Source organism: Pelophylax lessonae, assembly GCF_965119305.1.
Source record: "Pelophylax lessonae genome assembly, chromosome: 4".
In the NCBI taxonomy this organism is placed as follows: Eukaryota; Metazoa; Chordata; class Amphibia; order Anura; family Ranidae; genus Pelophylax; species Pelophylax lessonae.
This window is the reverse complement of record NC_138771.1, coordinates 468,106,765-468,130,962: the sequence shown is the minus strand read 5'-3', so window position 1 is coordinate 468,130,962 and position 24,198 is coordinate 468,106,765. Positions and strand designations below refer to the sequence as shown.

General features: G+C 47.2%; 1 protein-coding gene across 1 annotated transcript in view; it reads right to left on the bottom strand.

Moving 5' to 3' along the window:
* Positions 1–232: 232 nt before the first annotated feature.
* The window catches only part of UBLCP1 (ubiquitin like domain containing CTD phosphatase 1), a 68,269-nt gene continuing 44,303 nt past the window's right edge, over positions 233–24,198 (bottom strand). Inside the window, exons 9-10 of the mRNA XM_082257169.1 lie at positions 15,852–15,979; positions 233–272 (exon numbers count right to left, since the gene is read on the bottom strand). Coding sequence (XP_082113295.1) covers positions 242–272; positions 15,852–15,979 — 159 coding nt within the window. The 3' untranslated portion in view covers positions 233–241. The remainder of the gene's footprint in view (positions 273–15,851; positions 15,980–24,198) is intronic.

Here is a 24,198-nt window from a genome sequence, read left to right as displayed (position 1 = left end):
AAAAAAACATAAATAAAAAATATGACAAAATAGAGGGTAGGCAAACACAGAGAAATAACAAGTGCTTGAAAATTTGTGTTTTAGGAGACGTCAAGCAAGGCAAAAAAGTTTTGTTGCTACAAAGAAAAAAAAAAAAGAAAAAAAATGGGCTATCCCAGTTCAAGCATCATCCTGGCTTCTCCCATTTCACATAATAGATAAAATGCACTGTAAATACAGTGCATCCTTTAAATGAAACAGTTCACGGTTGACCTTGTTTCTTTGAGAGGTATCTGTAAAAAAAAAAAAAAAGAGAAAGCTTCTAAATGTCATACAATGAAAATATTTAAAGTTTAACTTCTGGCAAAAAAAAAAAACACAGAAAAAAAATGGGATTTTTGTACTTACCGTAAAATCCATTTCTCGGAGTTCATTGACGGAATCGGCGCTCCATTATTTAGAACCACAGGGTTATACTGTCCCCTACAGGAGTAGGACACTAGGCAGAAAAAAAGACTTGGCTACGCCTATGGGTAGTCTTAGGTGGTATACAACCCCTGTCTGCTATAGGCCTTCAGTTTAGTAATGAGCAGTGTCAGAAATATCAAAACTCCATAGAGCGGTGGGTGCTGTGTCCGTCAATGAACTCAGACAAATGGATTTTACAGTAATTTTACAAAAATCCTTTTTTCTCTTTCGTTCATTGACGGACACAGCAATCCATTATTTAGAATCACAGGGATGTCTTCAAGAAGTGCCAAACATGAGGGGTAGGGCAACAAAAAAAACCAAGGCTAGACATAATAGCCAACCAGGTAAAGCTGGAGCTCAACAAAAACACCTGGAGCCCACCTGAACAATAACCCTCCAAAGAGGGAACAGACTTTCTAAACAGCAAACCTGCGCCACTGACGACTGATGACAGAGGGCCCAAGAAGCACTAAGTGCTTGAGTAGAATGCGCTGTTACAGGGAAAGGAGGAACCTGACCCCTGATAGAATAGGCCTGAGCCATCGTCTGTCTGATCCATCTGGAAATGGTCACAGAAGAAGCGGACAGCCCTTTTCTTGGCCCCTCTGTGATCACGAACAGTGAGTCTGACCTCCGAAAACACTCTGTGGCTGCCAAATACACCTGAATCACCCGAACCACATCCAAGGCATGCAAGCAAATTCCTTTGAATGTTTGGGCCTAGGACACAGGGAATGCAACACAATGTCTTCATTCAAATGGAAATCAGAGAATACCTTAGGAAGAATCAGAGAATACCTTAGGAAGGAACTATGGACATGGGCAAAGAACTACCTTATCTTTGTGGTCCACCAAATAAGGGGTACGACAAGATAACCCTGCCAGCTATGGCACCCTGTGAGCAGAAGTGATAGCCACCAAAAAGGCGACCTTCTGGCATAGCGTAAGCAGGGGAATCTCCCGAATATTTTCAAAGGGAGGCTTCTGGAGAACTGAAAGCACCAAGTTCAGATCCCAAGGCAGTAGAGGAGACTGCACCAGTGGAGTCAGATGTCGAAGCCCTTGAATAATGGTACGCACCAGGGAAAGCGTGGCCAGGGGTCGCTGAAAGGAGACCACTAAGGCAGACACCTGGCCCTTGATGGTACTCAAGGCCGATTTATGCTCAACACCTCTTTGAAGAAAAGCCAATATCCGAGCCACCAAAAAGGAAAGAGGGTAAACTCTAATCGACTCACACCACGAAATGTACACTTTCCACGTACGATGGTAGATCTTCCTAGAGGTAGACTTCCTAGCCTCTAGCAGTGTCCGAATCACCGACTCAGGGAAACCTCTATCCTTCAATACCTGCCTTTCAACAGCCAGGCCGTCAAAGCCAGCGACTGTAAGGCAGGATGGAAGATCGGCCCTTGGCACAGTAGATGCTCCATGAGAAGCAGTCCCCAAGGGACGTCGTCGACCAGTCGCACCAGGTTGGCATACCAAGACCAACAAGGCCAGTTCGGGGCCACTACCAGAATCCACTTGGCCTCGGTTCTGTGCAAAAGCTGCGGCAGAAGCTTGAGAGGAGGAAAACCGTAAATCAGATGATACTGGTCCTGCGGGGCCACCAGAGTGTCTGTTGCGTCCACCAGAGGATCCCCTGACCTTGCCACAAACCTCAGTATATTTCTGTTGAGCCGGGATGCCAACAGACCCACCTGGGGGGGGGGGTGGTTTCCCTCCAGAGACATATCTGATGAAACTTATCCGGATGAAGGGACCGCTCCCCTTGGTCCAACGTCTGTTGACTGAGTTAGTCCCCCTGCCAGTTTTCCACTCCGGGAATGTCTACAGCAGAGAGGGCTGGAACGAAGCATTCTGCCCCCTAGAGAATGCCGGCTACTTCCAGGGCTGCCAACACATTCTTTGTTCCGCCCTGGAGATTGACATAAGCCACAGCCGTGGCACTGTCTGACTGAATACGCAGCAGAAGCCCCCAAACTAGATCCATCTAGTGATCCAGACCCAAAGTTCAAAGACATCGATCGGTAGTCTGGACTCTTCCAGCGTCCAACAACCTTGAGCGGCGCTCAGTCCCAGGACAACTCCCCTCCCGGACAGACTGGCATCAATGGTGACCACTGTCCAATACAAGGGGAGAAAGGATTTGCCCTTCCCGGAAGGCGAAGCCACCAGACCAGAGACCCCCTGGTTTCCCGGCTCAGCCATATCTGGTTGTCCAGAGACCTTGGATATTTGCCCGATTTTACCAGGATCTCCTTTTCAGGGACCTCGTATGGAACTGTGCAAACAGAACCGCCTCGGAGGTAGATACCATTAGGCCCAGCACCTGCATGCAAATCCAGAGGAACGGCCACCTGCAGGACATCAGTAGGTGAATCGCAGCCTGCAACTTCTGGAGCTTGTCCAGAGGAAAGAACACTCTGGCTAGAGCTGACTCCAGAGTCAGACCCAGATAATCCAATTTTATGGATGGAATCAGGGCAGACTTCTGGTAGTTTAGAAGCCAGCCAAACTCTTTCAGGGTCTGTATATTGATCTCCACGTCGTCCATCAGGGCAGCAGAGGACTCCACTCGCAAGAGGAGGTCATCCAGGTAGCAATCAACCGCTGAAATAGCAATGCCAGAACCAGGGCCAACACTTTTGAGAAGACCTGAGGCGAGAAGGGTAACGCCACGAAATGATAAATGCTCTTCTCCCACAGCAAAACTGAGGAAGCACTGAGCACTGGTGCCGGGCACATATTGGATCGTGCAGGTAAGCATCCTTTATGTTGATACAAGAAAATCCTCTAAAAGGAAAAATATAGGGGGAGCACCAGCCTAGTGCATTACCTTTGCAACAATTTATTTTTTATAAAAGCATATACATCATACTTACACAGGAGATGAATTAACAGCAGAGATAAAAAGTGAGTCCACCAGAAGTCTCCACTTAGCATAGTCCGCTGGTACAAACAGTAGTGAGATGTAAACCTCCAAATATATATATATATATATATATATATATATATATATATATATATATATATATATATATATATACACATACATACATACATACATACATACATACACACACATATATATATATATATATATATATACATACACACACACACACATATATATATATATATATATATACATATATATATACATACATACACACACACACACACACACACACACACACACACACACACACACACAAGGCTGGTGCGCCCTCTGTATTTTTCCTTTTAGAGTTCTATCTGGGTTTCCCTGACCTGTTGGGAGTGAAATGGCGACTAAACCAGCAGAGCCGTGTCTCTAAAAAGATCAAGTTGCATAAGCCCTAAAGCGCAGGGGCACAGATCTTTTTTCAAGCAAGAAAGTCCCCCTGATGAAAGGGACGCCACCAACGTGCGAATGGACTCCATTCTGAACTTCTGTACACGCACAAAGCAATTAAGGGCCTTGAGGTCCAGACCCGGACATACCCTGCCCTCCTTCTTTGGGACCATGAACAGGTTTGAAAAAAAAACCCTGAAACCGTTTGGATACCGAAAGCCGGGACAACACTCCCTGAAGCAACAGGTCTTGCACCGCCCCGAAGAGAGCTTGCAAGCAAAGAACCTTTCTGGTGGGCAAGAACGAAACTATCGTACCGAACAGTATCACTTCATAGACACACTTGTCGTTTACCAAAGAGGTCCACGGGCCCCGAAGCAAAGACGCCACCCCCTGCCCTAGGCATGGGTGAGGGTGCACCTTCATGCTGAAGAAGGAGCCTTGTCCACGGGTCTAGCGAAACCCGCTCTTGGCTTGCCAGACCAGGGCAGCTCTGAACCTCTCGAGGGGGACTTGAAAGGTTTTAAACCCTTATCAGTGGACCCTGAGGGACGAAAAAAAACTTCTTGCTAAGAAAGACGGGCCACGTCTGTGACGGGGTTCTTTTCCCTCCCCAGACTGTGGAAGAAAGATATTCTTCCACCCTATGAGATTCTTAATGATGTATCCAGGGTAGCCCCAAACAGACGATCACCCTGAAAAGATAAATCAGTAAGAGCTTTTTTTTTTTAGAAGTCTGGTCTGCAAACCAATACTCAAGCCACAATACAGCACCACTGCCAAAACAGATAGCTTAGAAATCAGGAGAACGGAATCCAAAGAGGCATCGCAGACTTGTCTGCAAATTCAGCAACGGCAGGGGGAATCTGCTCACCCTCTAGGTCACGGCGCAAAAGTTTAGCCCACATGGTCAGAGTTTGCGACACCAGGGCAATGGTCAGGACAGGCTTAATCACCGAACCAGTAACAGTGAACATTTTGCGGGCCACAGACTCCCCTTCCTGTCAGCCGGATCTTTAAAAGCCTGAGATTCCGGAATCATGGTTGCTTTGTTCAACCTGGAAACCCTGGGGTCCACCACCAGTGGAACAATCCACTTCTTAAAAGAGGAAGTAAACCCTCCTCTGCAACTTTTACCTATAGGTAAGCCTATAGGTACTGTAAATATCTCCTAAACATGTACCGTTTAGGAGATATTTACCTTACATGCAGCCAGTGACATTACTGGCGCATGCGCTCTGAAGGAATGGCCGCTGTTGCCGTTCCTTCAGAGCCCCGTGTCGTGACCGTTGGCTCCCGCGGGAGTGACGTCACCGCGGCTCTGGCCAATCAAATGGCCGGATGCCGCTTTCCCAGAAGACGGGCGACTGAACAGGTCGCCCGTCATAGAGGTAAGCTGGCGGCACGGCGGGGGCTCATTGTAAGGTAAGTATTTCATAATCGCATACTAGCTCATTATGTGTTTCTCTTTCAGGTTAAAAAAAAAAAAAAAGGTTTGGGTTTACAACCTCTTTAAGGAGGGACTCCTCAAAGGGGTACCTTACCGCAAAGCATTTAGGAACCACAAAGGGACGTTTAGGATGCTCCCACTCTTTTAAATCTGTCAAAATAGGATGGATAAGGAAACACTTTTGCCGCGCTCGGCGGCTTTTGGGTGCCAAAGGGGACCGGCACCTCCGCAGCAGCTTCAGCTGCATCCTCCATTTTTAAAGTTTCCCGCACAGATGCAAACAGTGGGTCAACTAGCGCCTTCTCGTGCGCAGCTACAGGTGTGGAGGAATCCTCCTCACTATCTGGTAAATCAGGGAGCATGGCTACACACCCCGCAGGGTGGGCCACGTGCAAGGTGGCCGAGTCAGATTCACCACACTACCGCAGATTGGGGGGGGGGGCTGAGGGTAAAGGGGCCTGCATCCACCCCAAAACCCTCCAGGGGAAAAGGGGGACAGCTACTCACCATACCAGAAACCAGACGGGCACCGCCCCAGACAGAACCTCCTCGCTATCGAAATGGGGATGCTGTCGGCAGGCAGGAACGGTGTGAGTCAAGCCAAGACTCAGTCGTATGTGACCGCGCAAGGCATTTAACTTGCAAGCCAGCCCCTGTCCAGTGGAGCTATATCGCGACCGACCTAGCGCGGAACTGTGGTCTGTGCGTGCTCGCTGGCCAGACTGGGGGGAACACTGTGTCTAGATTATCCAGCCTGTCGTCCGGCTGTCAATTGCAGATCTCGCAGGGAAAAAAAACAGGGAAACAAAAAACATTTAAAAAGAAAAATTGCCAGGACCAGAGATTCCAGCAGGGAACTAGGTCCTTACTTCTGACTAGGCAGAAAAAAAGCTGAAGGTCTAGAGCAGAGAGGGGGGGGGGGGGTGAATACCACCAAGGATTGCCCATAAGCGTAGCCAAGTTTTTTTTCTGCCTAGTGTCCTACTCCTGTAGGGGGCAGTTTAACCCTGTGGTTCTGAATAATGGAGCACTGTGTAGGTCAATAAACAAAAGTGAAAATGCAGCTCTGTAAGTCTCGGTTCACACTAGCGCAACTTCAAATTCGCCCGACATTGAAGCTGTGTCGCACAGCATGCCTTGCAAACGACTTCTTTAACAGATGTCAATGCATGTCGCTCTGAAGTTGCCCCCAAGTAGTGCAGGAACCTATTTCTAAGTTGGAGTGACTTGAGTCCATTGCACTAAATGGGGAGCGGCAAGATGTCGCGGGAAAGGTCTCCCCAGTGTGAAACGAGCCTAATAGTACATCTTTAATTTAATTTAATTTATTCAAAAACAAGCAGTGTAAGCACCTAAAGCTGACATGGTATCAACCTCTTGCAGCCCCTGTACAACAGAATTCAGAGAGAGGGAGGCAGGAACACCAGGAATAAGTAAGGTGTGTTAAAACGCAAGGGAAATGATGACAGGGGAGAGCAGTCACAGAGAGACAAGCTCATCAGTCTGCTTTTTCTTCTTTCATTGTACAGTGGGAGGGTGTGGGCGGGAAGGAGGCCTTTAACTACTTGCCGACCGCCGCAAGTAAATTTACTGCGGCGGTCAGCCCCGGCCAGGCAGAGTGACGTTAATTAACGTCACTAGCCTGTCACTCCTTTTAGAGCCAATAGCGGGCGAGCGCGCGCCCGCCTCGGCTCGTTCATGGAGGAGTGCGGGAGTGTGACTGGCGGACCCGATGTCCGCCGGTCACACTATGATCACCGGTACAGCGGGAGAAAGACAGAGCGGCTTATGTAAACAAGCCGCCTGTCATTCTCCCCTGTGTTAAAATGAAGATCAGACGGTTCTACTATGTAGAACCGTTGATCTTTGTTTTTACAATAGTAGACCTGTCCCTGTACAGTTAGAATCACGCCCCTAGGACACACTTAACCCCTCCCTCTCCAATACAGTTAACCCCTTCCCTGCCAGTGTCATTTTTGCAGTAACAGTGCATATATATAGCACTGATTACTGCAGTAATGTCACTGGTACTCCCAAAAGTGTCAAAAATGTCAGTCTAGGGTCCGATCTGTCCGCCGCAATGTCGCAGTACCGCAAAAAAAAAAAAAAAAAAAAATCGCAGATCGCCGCCATTACTCGTTAAAAAAAACAAACACCAAAAATGACAAAAATCTTTCCCTTTGTTAGTAAACGCGATAACTTTTGCGCAAACCAATCAAAATACGCTTTTTGTGATTTTTTTTACCAAACATATGTAGCGTAAAACAATTTGGCCGAAAATGTTAAAAAAATTAGATTTTTACATTTTTTTGGGGGGGAATTTCATATAAAAAAAGTGAAAAATATTGTTATTTTTGCAAAAATTACGCTCTTTTTTTGTTTATAGCGCATGATCAAAAAATCGCACAGGTGATCAAATACCACCAAAAGAAAGCTCTGTTTGTGGGGAAAAAAAGGAAATTCGTTTAGGTACAGCGTCGCACGACCGCGCAATTGTCTGTTAAAGTCACGCAGTAAAAAAATCGCAAAAAACCCCCTGGTCAGGAAGGGGGTAAAATCTTCCGGGGCTTAAGTGGTTAATTGAAAGTGAAACTGCAGAAGGGAATGCTCCCCTCTATGAGGGCTGTGCTATGTAAATCCTGGGGCTGGATAGACAGAAACAAATCTTTTGGCAGATAAAAATTCCTTTATGTGTTCACCTGTGTGTTTAACAGTATGGCTGGAGTAGAAACTTTAACCACTTGCCGACCGCCGCACGACTATTTACGTCGGCAGTCAGCCCCTCACAGGCAAAGTGACGTAGTACTACGTCGCTAGCCTGTGAGGCTCTAAGGGGCGAGCGCGCGCTGCCCGAGGCGCGCTCCCGCCCCCCGCTCGTTCACGGACCCCCCCGCGCGTGTGAGCGGAGGACCCGATATCCGCCGATCACTCGCGATCGTCCGGTACAGCGAGAGATAGGCAGGCGGCTAATGTAAACAAAGCCGCCTGTCATTCTCCCCTGTGTAAGTGCAGAGATCATACGGACCTGCTATGCAGGATCGTATTTCTCTGTAGTTACACAAACAGCCACATCCCATAACAGTAAGAAGCACGCCCCTAGGGACACACTTAACCCCTTCCCTGCCAGTGTCATTTTTACAGTAACAGTGCATATGTATAGCACTGATTACTGTAGTAATGTCACTGGTACCCCCAAAAGTGTCAAAAATGTCAGTCAAGGGTCCAATTTGTCCGCCGCAATGTCGCAGTCATGCAAAAAAAAAAAAAAAAATTGTGGATCGCCGCCATTACTCGTTAAAAAAAACAACAAAAATGACAAAAATCTTTCCCTTAGTTAGTAAACGCAATAACTTTTGCGCAAACTTTTGCGCAATAACTTTTTTTTACCAAACATATGTAGCATAAAACAAATTGGCCTAAAATTTTAAAAAATTTAGATTTTTACATTTTTTGGGGGGGAATTTCATATAAAAAAAATGTGAAAAATATTGTTATTTTTGCAAAATTGTCGCTCTTTTTTTGTTTATAGCGCATGATCAAAAAATCGCACAGGTGATCAAATACCACCAAAAGAAAGCTCTGTTTGTGGAAAAAAAAAAAGGACATCAATTTCATTTGGGTACAGCGTCGCACGACCGCGCAATTGTCCGTTAAATTCATGCAGTGCCGAATCGCAAAATAGGGGGTAAAATCTTCCGGGGCTTAAGTGGTTAAGTAACTGTTGCTGGGTTTAAAAAAATGTAAATAAGCAGGACTTGCAAAAGAAGAAGATTTATACTTCTGTCAATCCAGTCTTGAGATTTACACAGCACAATCCTGTCCACCTGGGCAGAAGACTTGATCGTCTATCAACATGCTCCTTGATAGCGAATACAGTACCTTGAAAAAGTATATATACTCCTTGTAATTTTCAACATTTTGTCATGTTATAACCAAAAACGTGTATGTATTTTATTGGGATTTTATGTGATAGACTAAACACCAAGTGGCATATTAATTTTGACGTGGAAGGAAAATTATAAATCTTTTTTACAAATAAATATCTGAAAAGTGTGGAGTGCATTTGTATTCAGCCACCTTTACTCTGATACACCAAGCTAAAATCTTGTGGAACCAATTGCCTTCAAAAGTCACCTAATTAGTAAATGGAGTCCACCCGTGTGTAATCGAATCTCAGTATAAATTAGGGCTGGGCGATAAATCGATTTAATCGATTTATTGATTTTTTAGTTTGAAACGATTTTTTTTTTTTTAAACTCTAGTTTTTTCTACAATTGTTTTTTCTGCCTTTTTCCGCCTTGTGCAGACAGCCCCCGCGTAACTACACACACCCTGGGCTCCAGCCAGCTCCTAGTCCGCCGCACAGGAACCGAACTTCCCAGTAACGGACCGCCTGGATGTGACGTCAGCTGCGGGCAGTGCGTCTGCACAGGGGCTGCGGCGTGCTGTGATAGGTACAGAGAACTCCCCGGCCTAGATGTGACGTCAGCTGCCAAGAGAGGAAGCGGGCGGTGCGTCTGTACAGGCCAGGGGCTGTGATAGGATAGGTACCTATCCTATCACAGCCCCTGTACAGATGCACCGCCCGCTTCCTCTCCCGGCAGCTGACGTCACATCCAGGCCGGGGAGTTCTCTGTACCTATCACAGCGCGCCGCAGCCCCTGTACAGACGCACCGCCCGCAGCTGACATCACATCCAGGCGCGGCGATGGTCCGTTACTGGGGAGTTCGGTTCCTGTGCGGCGGACTAGGAGCTGGCTGGAGCCCAGGGTGTGTGTAGTTACGCGGGGGGCTGGCTGCACAAGGCGGAAAAAGGCAGAAAAAACTCGAGTTTGAAAAAAAAAAATTGTTTCAAACTAAAAAAAGGTGGCCGGTTACTGGGGAGTTCTCTGTACCTATCCCAGCGCAGCCCCTGTACAGACGCACCGCCCGCAGCTGACGTCACATCCAGGCGCGGCGGTGGTCCGTCAGACACACATATACAGCGCTTCTCCTTCTCCTCAGTCCTCCCTCCACACAGTGAGCTCTCCTCCCTCCCCGCTCAGCGCTACACCCCCGCGTCTTCTTTTACTGTCTAATGTCTATTAAAAGAACACAGTCAAAAAATTAACAACATGGCAGCGTGTAGTACTACTAGCACTAGCAAAGAACTACTTCCAAAGAAAGGCACAGGTAATTCTGTAATTTGGAACTGGTTTAGTTTTGATGCAGCAGACAATACACAGACGAAGCCTTGCTGCAAATTATGTTTCAAGGCTGTTGCTACTGGAAGCAGCAGTACAACAAATCTTTTCCAGCACCTGAGGAATAAACATCGCGAAGAATGGGAGAAGTGCAGCCGGCTCCGTAGCGAAAACGGCTCCTCTAGCACACCTACTAAGGCTACTATTGCTGCTAAAAAGCAAACTACACTTCCTGACAGCTTTACAAACTGTGTGCCTTATGATAAGAAAGGAGCGCGATGGAAAGCGATTACAGAGGCGAACACGTTTTATATTGCCACAGACATGCTGCCAATTTATTCTGTCGAAAAGCGAGGCTTTAATCACATGATGAAAGTATTAGATGCAAGGTACGTTGTCCCCAGTCGCAAGTATTTCGCCGAAGTAGCGCTGCCTCACCTGTACAATACAACTCGGGAAAAGATCCGCAGTGAGATGGAGGAGATGCAGTTTTTCTCAGCCACAACGGACCTGTGGTCCAGCCGGACGATGAAGCCATATCGGAGTCTGACGGTTCACTACATCAACACTAGTTGGACTCTGCGCAGCATCTGCCTTCAGACAGCGTATTTCCCCGACAACCACACTGGTGACATAATTGCCCATGGCTTAAAAGACGCTCTCAGCTCCTGGGGACTTTCGGAGGAACAACTCGTCTGCATGACAACTGATAGTGGCACCAACATCATAAAAGCCCTTAAAGACAACAACTGGCCCAGCTTGCAGTGTTTTGGCCACAGACTCCACAATGCTATAGGTAAGAGTTGGTGTAAGAATAAATAGGTGCACAATACTTGCACATTGTAAAGTACTGTTTGCTCATAAATTAATAGCCAGAACATAAAATATACTAAATATCTTTTCACATTTATTACAGAGAATGGTGTAAAGGATCCAAGGATCGATCAGGCCATAGGGGTCTGCAAAAAAGCTGTATCAGCCTTCTCCTACAGCTGGAAAAAAAGGCAAGACATGACAGAGTTGCAGGCTGAGCTTGGACTTCACCAGCATCTTTTGATCTCAGAATCCCCAACACGTTGGGGGTCTCGTCAAAAGATGATTGAGCGCTTTCTTGAGCAAGAGAAGGCAATAACTCGTGTCCTGGGTGCGGACAAGAAAACGCGTCATCTTGTTCCCACGTGGCAAGATTTGGAAGTATTGGAAGCCACCAACAAAGCAGTGAAACCTCTCCAGGACTTCACTGATGCACTGTCAGGGGAATCATATGTCAGTGTGTCATGCATCAAACCAGTGCTGCATTTGTTTAAAACAAGTCTCCTCCTGCCAGAGGAGGAAGATTTGGAGCTAACAAAAACAATCAAAGCTGACATCATGCGTTACCTCGAAAGTAAATACTCTGATTTGGAGAAAGAGGAACTTTTGGACATGGCCACACTTTTAGACCCGAGGTTCCATACAACCTACATTGATGCTAGCAAACTGGAAGTTGTCAAAAAAAGAGCGGTGTCTGAGATCTCTGCTCTCTGCAACTCTACCACAGAGGAAGCTGGTCCCTCAGCTGTTCAAGAGAAGAACACCCCACCACCATTGCCACCAAAAAAGAAAATGACTCTGGGTGCCTTCTTTAAAAACAGTGCACCATCCACCATGCCACACCCACAATCTGAGAAAACTAAAATTGAGACTGAGCTTGCAACGTATTTCCTTATTCCAGACATAGAGCCAGACACAGATCCTCTTTAATGGTGGAAGCTGCATCAGCCCAACTTTCCAAGGCTAAGCTTACTGGCTAAAAAATATCTTTCTATTCCATTCCAGCCACTAGTGCCCCTTCAGAGAGGGTATTTAGTGTGGGTGGGGGAATAGTTACCTGCAACCGGGCCTGCCTTAAGCCAGAGATTGTGGACAGGCTCATCTTTCTTGCAAAAAATGTTTAGAATGACTCTGAGCATGCACAATGTTTCAGAGATCTAACAAGCACGTGTTTTGTTGTTAAAACTTAGTTTACATTTGTTCACTCTTTGAGCAGGCTTTATGTCTGCCACAGGCACGTTTCATTTTTTATATTCACAGTTCACACTGAGAAGAGTTTATTTTTTTAATTGTAATGTTATATGTTACAAAATTTGTAATTATCTGGATTTCTTGAACAGAAAATTTAAGCTACTGTGAAGTTGTTACACTTTAGTTTTGCTTAAACCTGGGTTAAAGCTTGAAATTGTTGAATGACAGAGCCTCGTTTACTTTTTGTTTTGGGATTCTACGCATTTTAACTCTTGAGGAGTTAAAATAGCAATAAAGTTGCACTTTTGACACTATATCTGATGTCTGCAGTCATTTTTTAAGTGCATTGGAAAAAAAATCGAAAATCGAATCGAAACTCTAATTTTTCTTTAAAAATCGAAGATTTTTTTTTTAGCCAAAATCGCCCAGCCCTAGTATAAATACAGCTGTTCTGTGTGAAGCCCACAGAGGTTTGTTAGAGAACCTTAGTAAGCAAACAGCATCATAAAGGCCAAGGAACACACCAGACAGTTCAGGGATAAAGTGAGAAGACGTTTAACCACTTTCAGACCGGAGGATTTGGCTGCTCAATGACCAGGCCCTATTTTGCGATTCGGCACTGCGTGACATTAACGGACAATTGCGCGGTTGTGCAACGCTGTACCCAAACAAAATTGACGTCCTTTTTTCCCACAAATAGAGCTTTCTTTTAGTGGTATTTGATCACCTGTGCAATTTTTATTTTTTGCGCTATAAACAAAAAAAGAGCGACAGTTTTGAAAAAATAACAATATTTTTTACATTCTTTTATATGAAATTCTCAAAAAAAAATGTAAAAATCAAAAATGTTTAACATTTTAGTCCAAATAGTTTTCTGCTACATATTTTTGGTATTGATTGGTTTGCGCAAAAGCTATTGCGTTTACTAACTACGGGAAAGATTTTAAGTCATTGCGATTTCTTGCGGGACTGTGACATTGCGGCGGACAGATTGGACCTCTGACATTTTTGACACTTTTGGGGATACCAGTGACATTACTACAGTAATCAGTGCTAAAAATATGCACTGTTACTGTAAAAATGACACTGGCAGGGAAGGGGTTAACAGTACTGGTGATCAAGGGGTTAAATGTGACCCTAGGGGCGTGGCTTGTGAAGTCATCACAGAGACATGTGATCCTATATAGCAGGATCACATGACATCTGTGACAACTTCAGAGAGAAGTACAGACGGCTGTGTTTACATCAGCCGTCCGTCCTTCTCTGTCAGCGGCAGGAGATTGCAAGTGGCCGGCGGCCATCGGAGCCCCCTGCCACACGCACTGGCTTCTCCTCTGATGAGCGGGGGCATGTTCGCCCCCTAGCTCCTACCAGGCGAGCGCCGTACATGTACGGCGGTTTGCCTGGGAGCGCCAGCCTGCCGCAGTACATCTGCAGCGGCTGGGGCTAAAGTGGTTAAAGCAGGGTTAGGTTATAAAGAATATCCCAAGCCGTCCACCTAAACTGACAGACCGGGGAAGGAAAGCATTATTCAGGGAAGCAGCCAAGAGGCCCATGGTAACTGTTGAGGAGCTGCAGAGATCCACAGCTCAGATGGGAGAATCTGTCTACAGCAAAACTATTAGTCGTGCGCTCCACAAATCTGGTCTTTATGGAAGAGTGGCAAGAAGAAAGCCATTGTTGAAAGAAAGCCATAAGAAGTCCCGTTTGCAGTTTGAGAGAAGCCATGTGGAGGACACAGCAAACATGAGGAAGAAGGTGCTCTGGTCAGATGAGACCAAAATTGAACTTTTTGTGGCAGCATCATGTTGTGGGGATGCTTTTCTTCAGCAGAGACAGGGAATTTGGTCAGAGTTCATGGGAAGGTGGATGGAGCCAAATACAGGGCAATCTTAGAAGAAAACCTGTCTGCTAAAGACATGAGACTGGGGCAGAAGTTCATCTTCAAGCAAGACAACGACCCTAAACCTACATCCAGAGCTACAATAGAATGGTTTAGATCAAAGCATATTCATGTGTTAGAATTGCCCAGTAAAAGTCCAGACCTAAATCCAATCGAGAATCTGTGGCAAAACTTGAAAATTGCTTTTCACAGACGCTCTCCCTCCAATCTGACACAGCTTGGAGCTGTTTTGCAAAGAGGAAAGGGAAAAAATGTCACTCCCTAGATGTGCAAAGCTGGTAGAGAAATACCCAAAACAGCTTGTAGCTGTAATTTGCAGCAAAAGGTGGTTCTACAAAGTACTGACTAAGGGGGGCAGAATACAAATGCACGCCACACTTTTCAGATATTCATTTGTAAAAAAAATTGAAAACCATTTATCATTTCCCTTCCACTTCACAATTATGTGCCACTTTGTGTTGGTCTACAATATAAAACCTCAATAAAATACATTTTCTTTTTGGTTGTAACATGGCAAAATATGGAATATTTCAAGGGGTATAAATACTTTTTCAAGGCACTGTAAGTACTGCAACACAACTGATCAGCAATAGTTTTAAAGTGGCTCTAAAGGCATTCTATGCATGAAGTTAAAAAAAAAAATCTTCTGTGTGCAAAAGCGCAGACCCCCCCCCCCCCCCCCCCCATCTCTCCCTCCTCATTGACTGAAATCAATGACTCAATTAAAGCCAGTGAGCGAGGGGCCTGGAGCGCCAAAGGAGGACCCAAGAAGAGGAAAAATCGGGGCTGCTCTGTGCAAAACCACTGCACAGAGCAGGTAAGTATAACACGTTTATTATTTAAAAAAAAAAAAAAAAAAACAAACAAAAAAAACACAACATTACTTTTAATATCAATTAAAAAAAAAAAAGCTATATGAAAAAGCCTCCAGGGAGCAAAGAATATGCATGCAGCTAACCACCTGCTGCCTGCAAATATTACATACAAATATTCAAGCAATTTACCAGATTTAGGGCTCTTTCACACGGTCCGCCTCCGTAGGCGGATCCGTGTTGCTCAGCGGGGATCAATCCGCGATCCCCGCTGAGCCGGCGGATGACAGATCCATCTCCGCTTGCAGAGCGGAGAGGGAGGTGTCTCATCACCCGCTGCCCTCTATGGGGGGTCGGATGAGAGCGGACCGCTTGTCCGCTCTCATCAGATCCGCTCCGCTCCGATTACTGAACGGATGGAAAAATAGGATTTCCATCCGTCCAGATTTCACGCACAGGACCGGATGCGGATGGCAGCGGGTGTCAGCGGAGGTGTCTCCGCTAACACCCGCTGCCCCATAGAGCTGCATGGAGGATCCGACCCACCTAAAAAACTGACAGGCGGATCTGATCGGATCACCCGTGTGAAAGAGCCCTTATTCAATTAAAAAGAAACACATTGGGTCAACTTTTTTCAATATTAAACGTAAAAAAAATATAAAAGCAAAAATCTAAGGAAACAGAAAAAAAAATTAAATTGAATACAAACCTTTCCCAATATTTATGATTAAGATCTGATAAATCATCTAGTTTAGCAATTTCTTGAAGGTACTGCGATAGCTTCAAAAGCTCTTTATCTTTATCCCGATTTAAATGAGCTTTCATAAAAGGTCTGATCTGTTACAAGAAAGAGAAATAAATCAAGTTATCCAAAATATTAACTAGTGAAAAACACCATTCCCCCAGTCAGCTTTAGACAAAAGAATATAACACCTTTTGCTGTTTCTGTTCTACAGATCCAAATCTTTTTTTTTTTTTTTTGTTTTGGATTGAGTAGGCCTCATTCACACTTTATGTGCATTAAAACTGATCCGAATAGAATATTTTGGGGTTGTTCACACCGTGTGTGGGAAGTTTTTCTAACATCTGCAGGGGCAAAAAGAAAATCAATCATTCTTTTCCATGTACCCTGCTCACACCATAAAACTGTGGTCACAAGTTTTTTTTCTGCGCAGGAATCTGCAACATAGATTCTCGGCAGGACACAAAGAAAAAAATTGTTTTCCGTGTGCCCTGTTCAGAGCACAATGTTGAGGTCATGCAAGTTTTCTTTTTGCCCCAAAAAATGCATACATGTTGCAGATTTCAGTGCAAAAAAATGCACACATGACAACAGCGTTTTGGTGTGGACAGGACACATATAGAACAATGGATTTCTTTGTGCCCTTGCCGGACCAGGTGCAAAAAAACTGGTGTGAACGAGGCCTTTATTCAGTAAGCATTTCGGTAAGGTTATTTTTGCTGCCTGCATCCCCCAGTGTGGGGATTGAGGGGATGGTACATGGTAGCATTGGAAACAAGAGACACAATCAATAAGAATTTAATTGAAGAAGTTCTAAGCCTCCCCTCCCTCTCTAGTATTAGAATTTGAGATCCTTGGCTTCCTAGCATCCCATGATCAGCCCCAATAATGTCCCACTCGCCTAGGGAAGTGGACAATGCTGGGTGTAAAGCGAGTATTTTTTATGCTTTCTGATGTTTTAAATTTACAAAGCAATTTTTTTGAGGGGAAGGGGGTAGCATATAAGCAGTCTCCCTTAAGTTAAGGGCACTTGCTTAAAGTGAGATTGTTGTGCAAAAAAAAAAAAAAAAAAAATCATAATAGCAAGTTCATACAAGAGAAGAGATTATATTCTCCGCTCTGGCCTCTTTAGCATCTGACACTTCGAGAGTGTTTGATATACAGTATTTGGTTACATAGTCAGGTTGAAAAAACGGAATTTTTGTAAAATCTTACCTGTAAAATTCCTTTCTCTGAGTCCTCCGACAGTCGCCGCCCTCTTCATATTCGTCACAATGGGGTTATGACCTTTGCTCCGTAGGAGTAGCTAGGCAACAGAATATGTTAGTATTAAGGTTTTTAACATATCCCACCCCCAGGGGGTGGTCCCCTCAGTCTATAACCCTCCACTTCCTGTATCCAACTCAGTTTCAGTGGAATAGCAGTAGAGTATACAACCAACAACCCCAAAAGAGGGGCGGGGGCGGCGACTGTCGGAGGACTCAGAGAAAGGAATTTTACAGGTAAGATTTTACAAAAATTCAGTTTTCTTACGTCCTCCGACAGTCGCCGCCCTCTTCATATTCGTCACAATGGGGACGTCCCAGAGCAGTGGAAACATGAGGGGTGGGAAACGCAGTCGCGCCTAAGGCAACGCCGTCTCCACATCAGAGAAAGGAACCTTACCAAAGGAAGGAAACCAGTTGGGCAATGAGAAAAAAACACTCGCTCAACAGGAGCAAGAACCCAGGGAAAAACAAATAATCCCAAACAGCCAAGGAGCCCGCAACAAGGGCTCTAGGGAACTGCCGCACTAAGAACCTTGCGGCCAAAGGAAGCATCCGCCGATGCCTGAACATCTACTCTCTAGAATTTTGTGAAAGTGTGTACGGTTGACCAAGTCGCCGCCTTACACACCTGGGCCACAGAGGCCCCATGACGACAGGCCCAAGACGTACTCAGAGATCTGGTAGAGTGCGCCTTCACAGGCACAGGGGGAACTTTCCCCTTCAAAGCATAGGCCTGTTCAATGGTCTGTCTGATCCATTTGGCGATGGTAGAAGCCGACGCCGCCATGCCCTTCCGAGGACCCTCCGGAAGAACAAACAAGAAATCCGACTTGCGAAAGGATTCAGTCGATTTTAGGTAAACCCTAATCGCCCGCACAACATCCAAGGAGTGCAGCTGCACCTCTTTCGAATGGTTAGGCTTCGCGCAGAGCGAAGGCAAGACGATGTCCTCATTGAGGTGAAATTCCGAAACCCTCTTCGGAAGAAAAGAAGGGTTAGGTCGCAAGACCACCTTGTCCAAGTGCACGACCAGATAAGGAGACTTGCAGGACAAGGCTGCCAGCTCCGGCACTCTACGAGCCGAGGTAATTGCCACCAAAAAAGCGACCTTCTTGGACAACAAGGACAGCGAGATCTCCCTGATCCTTTCAAAAGGAGCACGCTGCAACACGGACAGAACTAAATTCAAGTCCCAAGGGGGTAGAGGGTCCCTCCTAGGAGGGATCAGACGCCGAACCCCCTGCACAAAAGTGCAAACCAAAGAGTTCGATGCCACAGGACGTTGAAAAAGAACGGCCAACGCAGACACCTGACCCTTGATCGTAGCCAGCGCCAAATGCTGGTCAACACCCGTTTGAAGGAAGGACAACACCCTAGACACCGAAAAAGTGTGAGGTGGGAATCCCCTGGAAGATCAGCCCTTGCGACAGGAGATCTTCTCGAAGAGGCAGACGCCACGGGGCGTCGATCGCCAGATTTACGAGGTCTGCGTACCAGGACCGGCGAGGCCAGTCCGGTGCCACAAGAATCACCGTGGTTGGTTCCGAGTGCAACCTGCGAAGGAACCTGGACAGCAATTGAATCGGTGGAAACGCATACATCAGTCGGTACTGATGCCACGGGGCAACCAACGCGTCTGCCCAAGGATCGCGCGTCCTTGCGAGAACCGCTTTACCTTGTGGTTCAGACGAGACGCGAACAGGTCCACCTCCGGGAGACCCCACTTCGCGCACAACACCTGGAAGACATCCGGGTGAAGGGACCATTCCCCCTGGTCCAGGGTCTGACGGCTCAGATAATCCGCCTGCCAATTCTCCACCCCCGGAATGTGAACTGCCGATATTGCCGGGACGTGCGTCTCGGCCCAAGACAGAATGTTGGTCACTTCTCGAGCCGCTCGGGCACTCCTGGTGCCCCCTTGGTGATTGATGTAAGCCACCGCCGTGGCATTGTCCGTCTGCACCCGAACCGGACAGCCCTGTAGCCTGTCCGTCCAACGTCGAAGGCAGAGGTGTATCGCTCGCAGTTCCAGAATGTTGATCGGAAGGCAGGACTCTTCCTCCGACCAAATACCCTGGGCGGACAGAACGCCCAGAACACCACCCCAGCCCGACAGGCTGGCGTCCGTGGTGATCACCGTCCACGAGAAGGGACGAAAAGACTTGCCCCCCGGACACTGACGGGGACTGGAGCCACCACAGAAGGTCCCTTCTGGTCCGATGACTCAACGAGATCCGAAGATCCAGAGATTGCGGTCGCCCGTCCCATCTGGACAGAATCTCCGCTTGGAGACCCTGCGTGTGAAACTGGGCGAAGGGAATCGCCTTGAAAGCCGAGACCATCAATCCCAGACACCGCATGCACGTCCGAATGGACGAGGATGGAGCGTCCCTGAGGGACCCGACTTCCACCTGAAGAGTCCTGAGTTTGTCGTCCGGTAGGAAGACCTTCGCCTGGACAGAGTCCAGAATCATCCCCAGGTAAGGGATACGAACCGAAGGGCACAGTATTGACTTTGGAAAATTGATCGTCCAACCAAATTCCTGCAGAGTCTGCATCGTAACGGACAGAGCCTTCTCCAGACCCTGGCTGGTCGCAGACCGAACCAGAATATCGCCCAGATACCCTAGGACAGAGACGCCCTGGGCTCTCAACAAAGCCAGAACCGGTGCCAGCACCTTGGTGAACACCCGTGGAGCCGAGGCGAGACCAAAGGGCAACGCCACAAATTGGTAATGATCCTCCGCTATGGCGAATCGAAGGTACCTCTGGTGACCCTCGAAAATCGGGATGTGAAGATACGCGTCCTTCAAGTCGATGGAAGCCATGAACTCCCCCGGAACCAGGGCAGCCACCACCGACCGCAGGGATTCCATGCGGAACTTGCGCACCCGCACAAAGCGGTTCAACGCCTTTAAGTCCAGAATCGGACGTACCTTGCCCTCCTTCCTGGGCACGGTGAACAGATTGGAATAGAACCCCCGAAATCTGTCCCGATGAGGCACCGGGACCACCACTCCCTGAGCCCTCAGGTCCCGTACCGCTAGATGCAGATCCTGCAAACGCTCCGGGGACAGTAGAAGATTTGAGGGAAAAAATCTGCTCTCCGGCCGAGAGAGAAACTCGATCTTGTAGCCAGATCGAACGATTTCCTGAACCCACCTGTCCCGCACCCGGGACAGCCATGGCTGGAGAAAACCGAGCAAGCGTCCCCCCACCCCAGAGCCGGGTGAGGGCGCCCCTTCAGGCCGCACTGTTGTGGGCCGCGGAACCGGACTGGCCGGACTTTTGCTTACCAGCCCACGGCTTCTTGTGGGAGCCTTGACTCTTGGACGGCTTGCCCCTATAGTGTGACCGAAAGGCACGAAAGGACCCCTGAGGGGGCCGAAAGGAAGCATGCTTCTTACCGGGAGCCGTCTTAGCCTTGTGGGATTGGGGCAAGAGCATGCTCTTACCACCCGTGATCCCCTTAATTAACGTATCTAGGGACTCACCAAAAAGGCGAGAACCATCATAGGGCAGATTAGCCAAGGTCTTACGCGAAGATTGGTCCACCGACCAACACTCCAACCAAACCAAGCGGCTAGACAACACCGCCACACCATGTACACGTGCAGCCAACGGAACCATATCCAGGTCCGCATCACACAGATACATGACACCCTGATGGATTTGATCCACCATATCCAATGTCGCCTGGGGGGCAGAATCAGCCACCAGGACGCGTCTAAGCACCTGCGTCCAGCTCGCGACAGCCTGAGCCGCCATAAGCGAAGCAAATAAAGCTTTCAGCATAGAACCCATAATAGAATAGGTATGACGGGCAAGGGACTCCATCCTTTTGTCCGTGGCATCCCGGAACACCGGGGTATCTTCAGCAGGAATCGCAGTGGACTTATTCAAAACTGCTATCGCATGGTCCACCGGAGGCGGGACACACCAACGCTCATCAGTAGCGGGCGTAAAAGGATAGCGCAGCTTAAACCTACTTGGTACAGTAGGTGGCAGCAGGAGGACATGGTTCCTCCTGTAAACGCAGTGTTTGCTTGATAGAAGCAACCAATTCATCCATGAGTGCAAGCTCTTCAGACGAGCCAGGGGGAGAATTATCAACCCCCTCAACCTCAGCCTCCACCTCTGACCCCACAAGGTCCAGGGAGGAACGGGACCCCGACAAGGAGACCCCAGCCACAGCAGCCCCATCACCATCACCCTCTGAATCAGAGGAAATTGAAACTCTGGGCCTTTTTGAGGATTGAACAGCCACCAGCATCTGCACCTGAGCCGCAAGGCTAGCCACAATCGCAGCCAAATTCCCCCCCCCCCCCCCCGGGGGGGAAACCGCAGTTCCCTGGCTTCCCACCAATGTGGCAGGAAATTTGCTTTCCTGAGAATCCATGCCCCAAAATGAGTAAAGTTAAATGGGTGACCGCCCCTTTAAATAAGGCGCTGCGAACATAGCCCACCGCCACACAAGCACACCCACACCAGGGACCCCCACAGGGAGAAGGTATACTCAGGCAAGGATACAGTGAAATAGAGGGAAAAAACCTGGAGAGACCGCTGCTGCTGCTGCCTAGATCGGTGCTCCTGGTGCTGGTATGCAGGGCGCTCTATTAAAGCCTATGGGAGGCTACAAGAAAATGGCCGCCATGCATGTGTACCATGCGGCCGGAGCGAGTACAGCCAAAATGGTGCAGTTTGGCGCCGAAACCGCCGCTCCCCCACCTCATGAAGGTGGAATAAAAATACACCACAAGGTTATAAATAACATGGTGAACCGCCGCAGCGGCGCTGTAATGTGCCCCAAGCATGATAGCATCAAGTTCCACAGCACACAGCCGTTCACACACTCAGACTGACACAGAAGTGCAGCACAGCCCCCCCTCCTTGCAGCCCACAGCATGCAGTGTGAGAGATAGGGAAACATCAATAGTGTGAACACAGGGCAAGGTAACACAGTCCCAGACTGACACCCCCCAGACAGACAGGTCCCCACATAAATACACTTACCTCTTACATGGCGTGGGGGACCCGCACAGGCGAACAAGCCGCTGTACATGAGACAGGGAGAGTCGCATCCAGGAAGCAGCAGAAGGTGGATTGAGAAACCGCACAGCGTCCAGTGAGGTAGCCACCTCACCATAGCATCCCTGCACGGAACAGGGATGGGTCGTTCAGAAAACTCAGGAGCGGTACCTGACTGAACGTTCGATGGCGGGCTGAGAAACCACTGACCCACAACCTGCGACCAGGGGGGCCAGCCCGAGACGCAGCCCGCATTATCCTCTTCATCAGAAGACCTAACTAATGCTGGTAAAAATAACAGCTAAATAAAGAAAGAGAGAAAAACTCAAATAAAATCCAAAAAAGGAGAGAAGGCTGAGACAAAATGCCCCAGCACAGAGACATCCAGCTACTCCTGACAAGCTAGACATTGAAACTGAGTTGGATACAGGAAGTGGAGGGTTATAGACTGAGGGGACCACCCCCTGGGGGTGGGATATGTTAAAAACCTTAATACTAACATATTCTGTTGCCTAGCTACTCCTACGGAGCAAAGGTCATAACCCCATTGTGACGAATATGAAGAGGGCGGCGACTGTCGGAGGACGCAAGAGAAAAGTCCATCTGGCTCAACCAATAAAAAACATTTCTCATTTGCCAATTTCTCCTGCTGCGGGCTGCGTTTTCATCCACCAATCCCCATAGTGCTGCTATCCACTTTAAGGTAAACTTGCATTAAAAATTTTAAAACTAGGTTCCTTTACACTAAAGTGCCAGATCATTTGTTTTGGGGTTATTTTCCACATGACAGTATTTGCACTGCTAGAATCTGTTATAATGTAGTAGTTACTGCCTTGATCGTATAAAGATTGCCTTAAGTCAATTATCAGGTGGGGTTAAATATAAAGCTAATACCCGTACCAGCTCCCTTTCAGCCAAAAATTATTTAAAAAGCCTGTGGATTCCATATTGCTCAAAAAGCAAAACTCGCCTACGTATTTAAGCCTAAATGGCCTTGGTGCATAGCTACAATTACAACTGTTTCGGCTGAAATGCGTAAATAGTTTTGCTTTGCGACATGGATTTAGCAGAGAATTTTTGGTAGTTATGTCAAGGTTAAAGTTAATTTTATTATTAAACACACCTGAGGACTAAAATGCAGGCATCAACTTTATTATAATTATACAGGATTTTTATAGCACCAACAGTTTGCGCAATGCTTTAAAACAGGAGGGCAGATGGCTTATATTTTTTGCTGATGAGCGCTCTTTCACTCACGAGCCCTGCAGCTTTAAGACTGACAACCCATATGGAGGTACGGGCAGAACATTGTGGGTGTGTCTGCAGGAGCCTGACACTGCAATGATGTGCAGATTCCTGTGAAATTTAATAAATGCACATTTTTTTCAGGCAAAAATAGCTGGATTTTTGTAAGAACTCACCATAAAATCCTTTTCTCTGAAGTTCAATCGACAGACGCAGCTCTTCCTATTCATAAACTCATAGGGATGTCCCAAAGCAGTAGATCATGAGGGGAGGGAACAATACAGAAACAAAAAACCGATATGCCCAATAGCTAAAGTAGCCAACCAGGTAAAATAGAGTTCAATCGGGAACAACTGGAGCTCACCGGAAACAATAGAACCCCCAAATAGAAATAAAAGGAATTCTCTTTTAAACCGCAGCCTGCAAATCTTTGGGGCCAAAAGAAGCACCCGTGGATGGCAACATATCTACCTTGTAAAATTTAGTGATTGTATGCACAGACGACCAAGTTGCCACCTTGCAAATTTGTAACACTGACGTCCGATGTCGAAAAGCCCAAGAGACGATCAGCGCTCTCATAGAGTGAGCCTTCACTGGGAAAGGAGGAGCCTGACCCTTCAGTGAATAGGTTTGTCCAACCGTCTGCCTGATCCATCTGGAAATGGTCACAGTAGACGCAGCCATACCCTTAAAAGGTCCATCAAGAAGGACAAAAGGAGCGTCCGATTTTTGAAAGGACTCAGTGGTCTGTAAATAGACCCTGATCGCCCGAA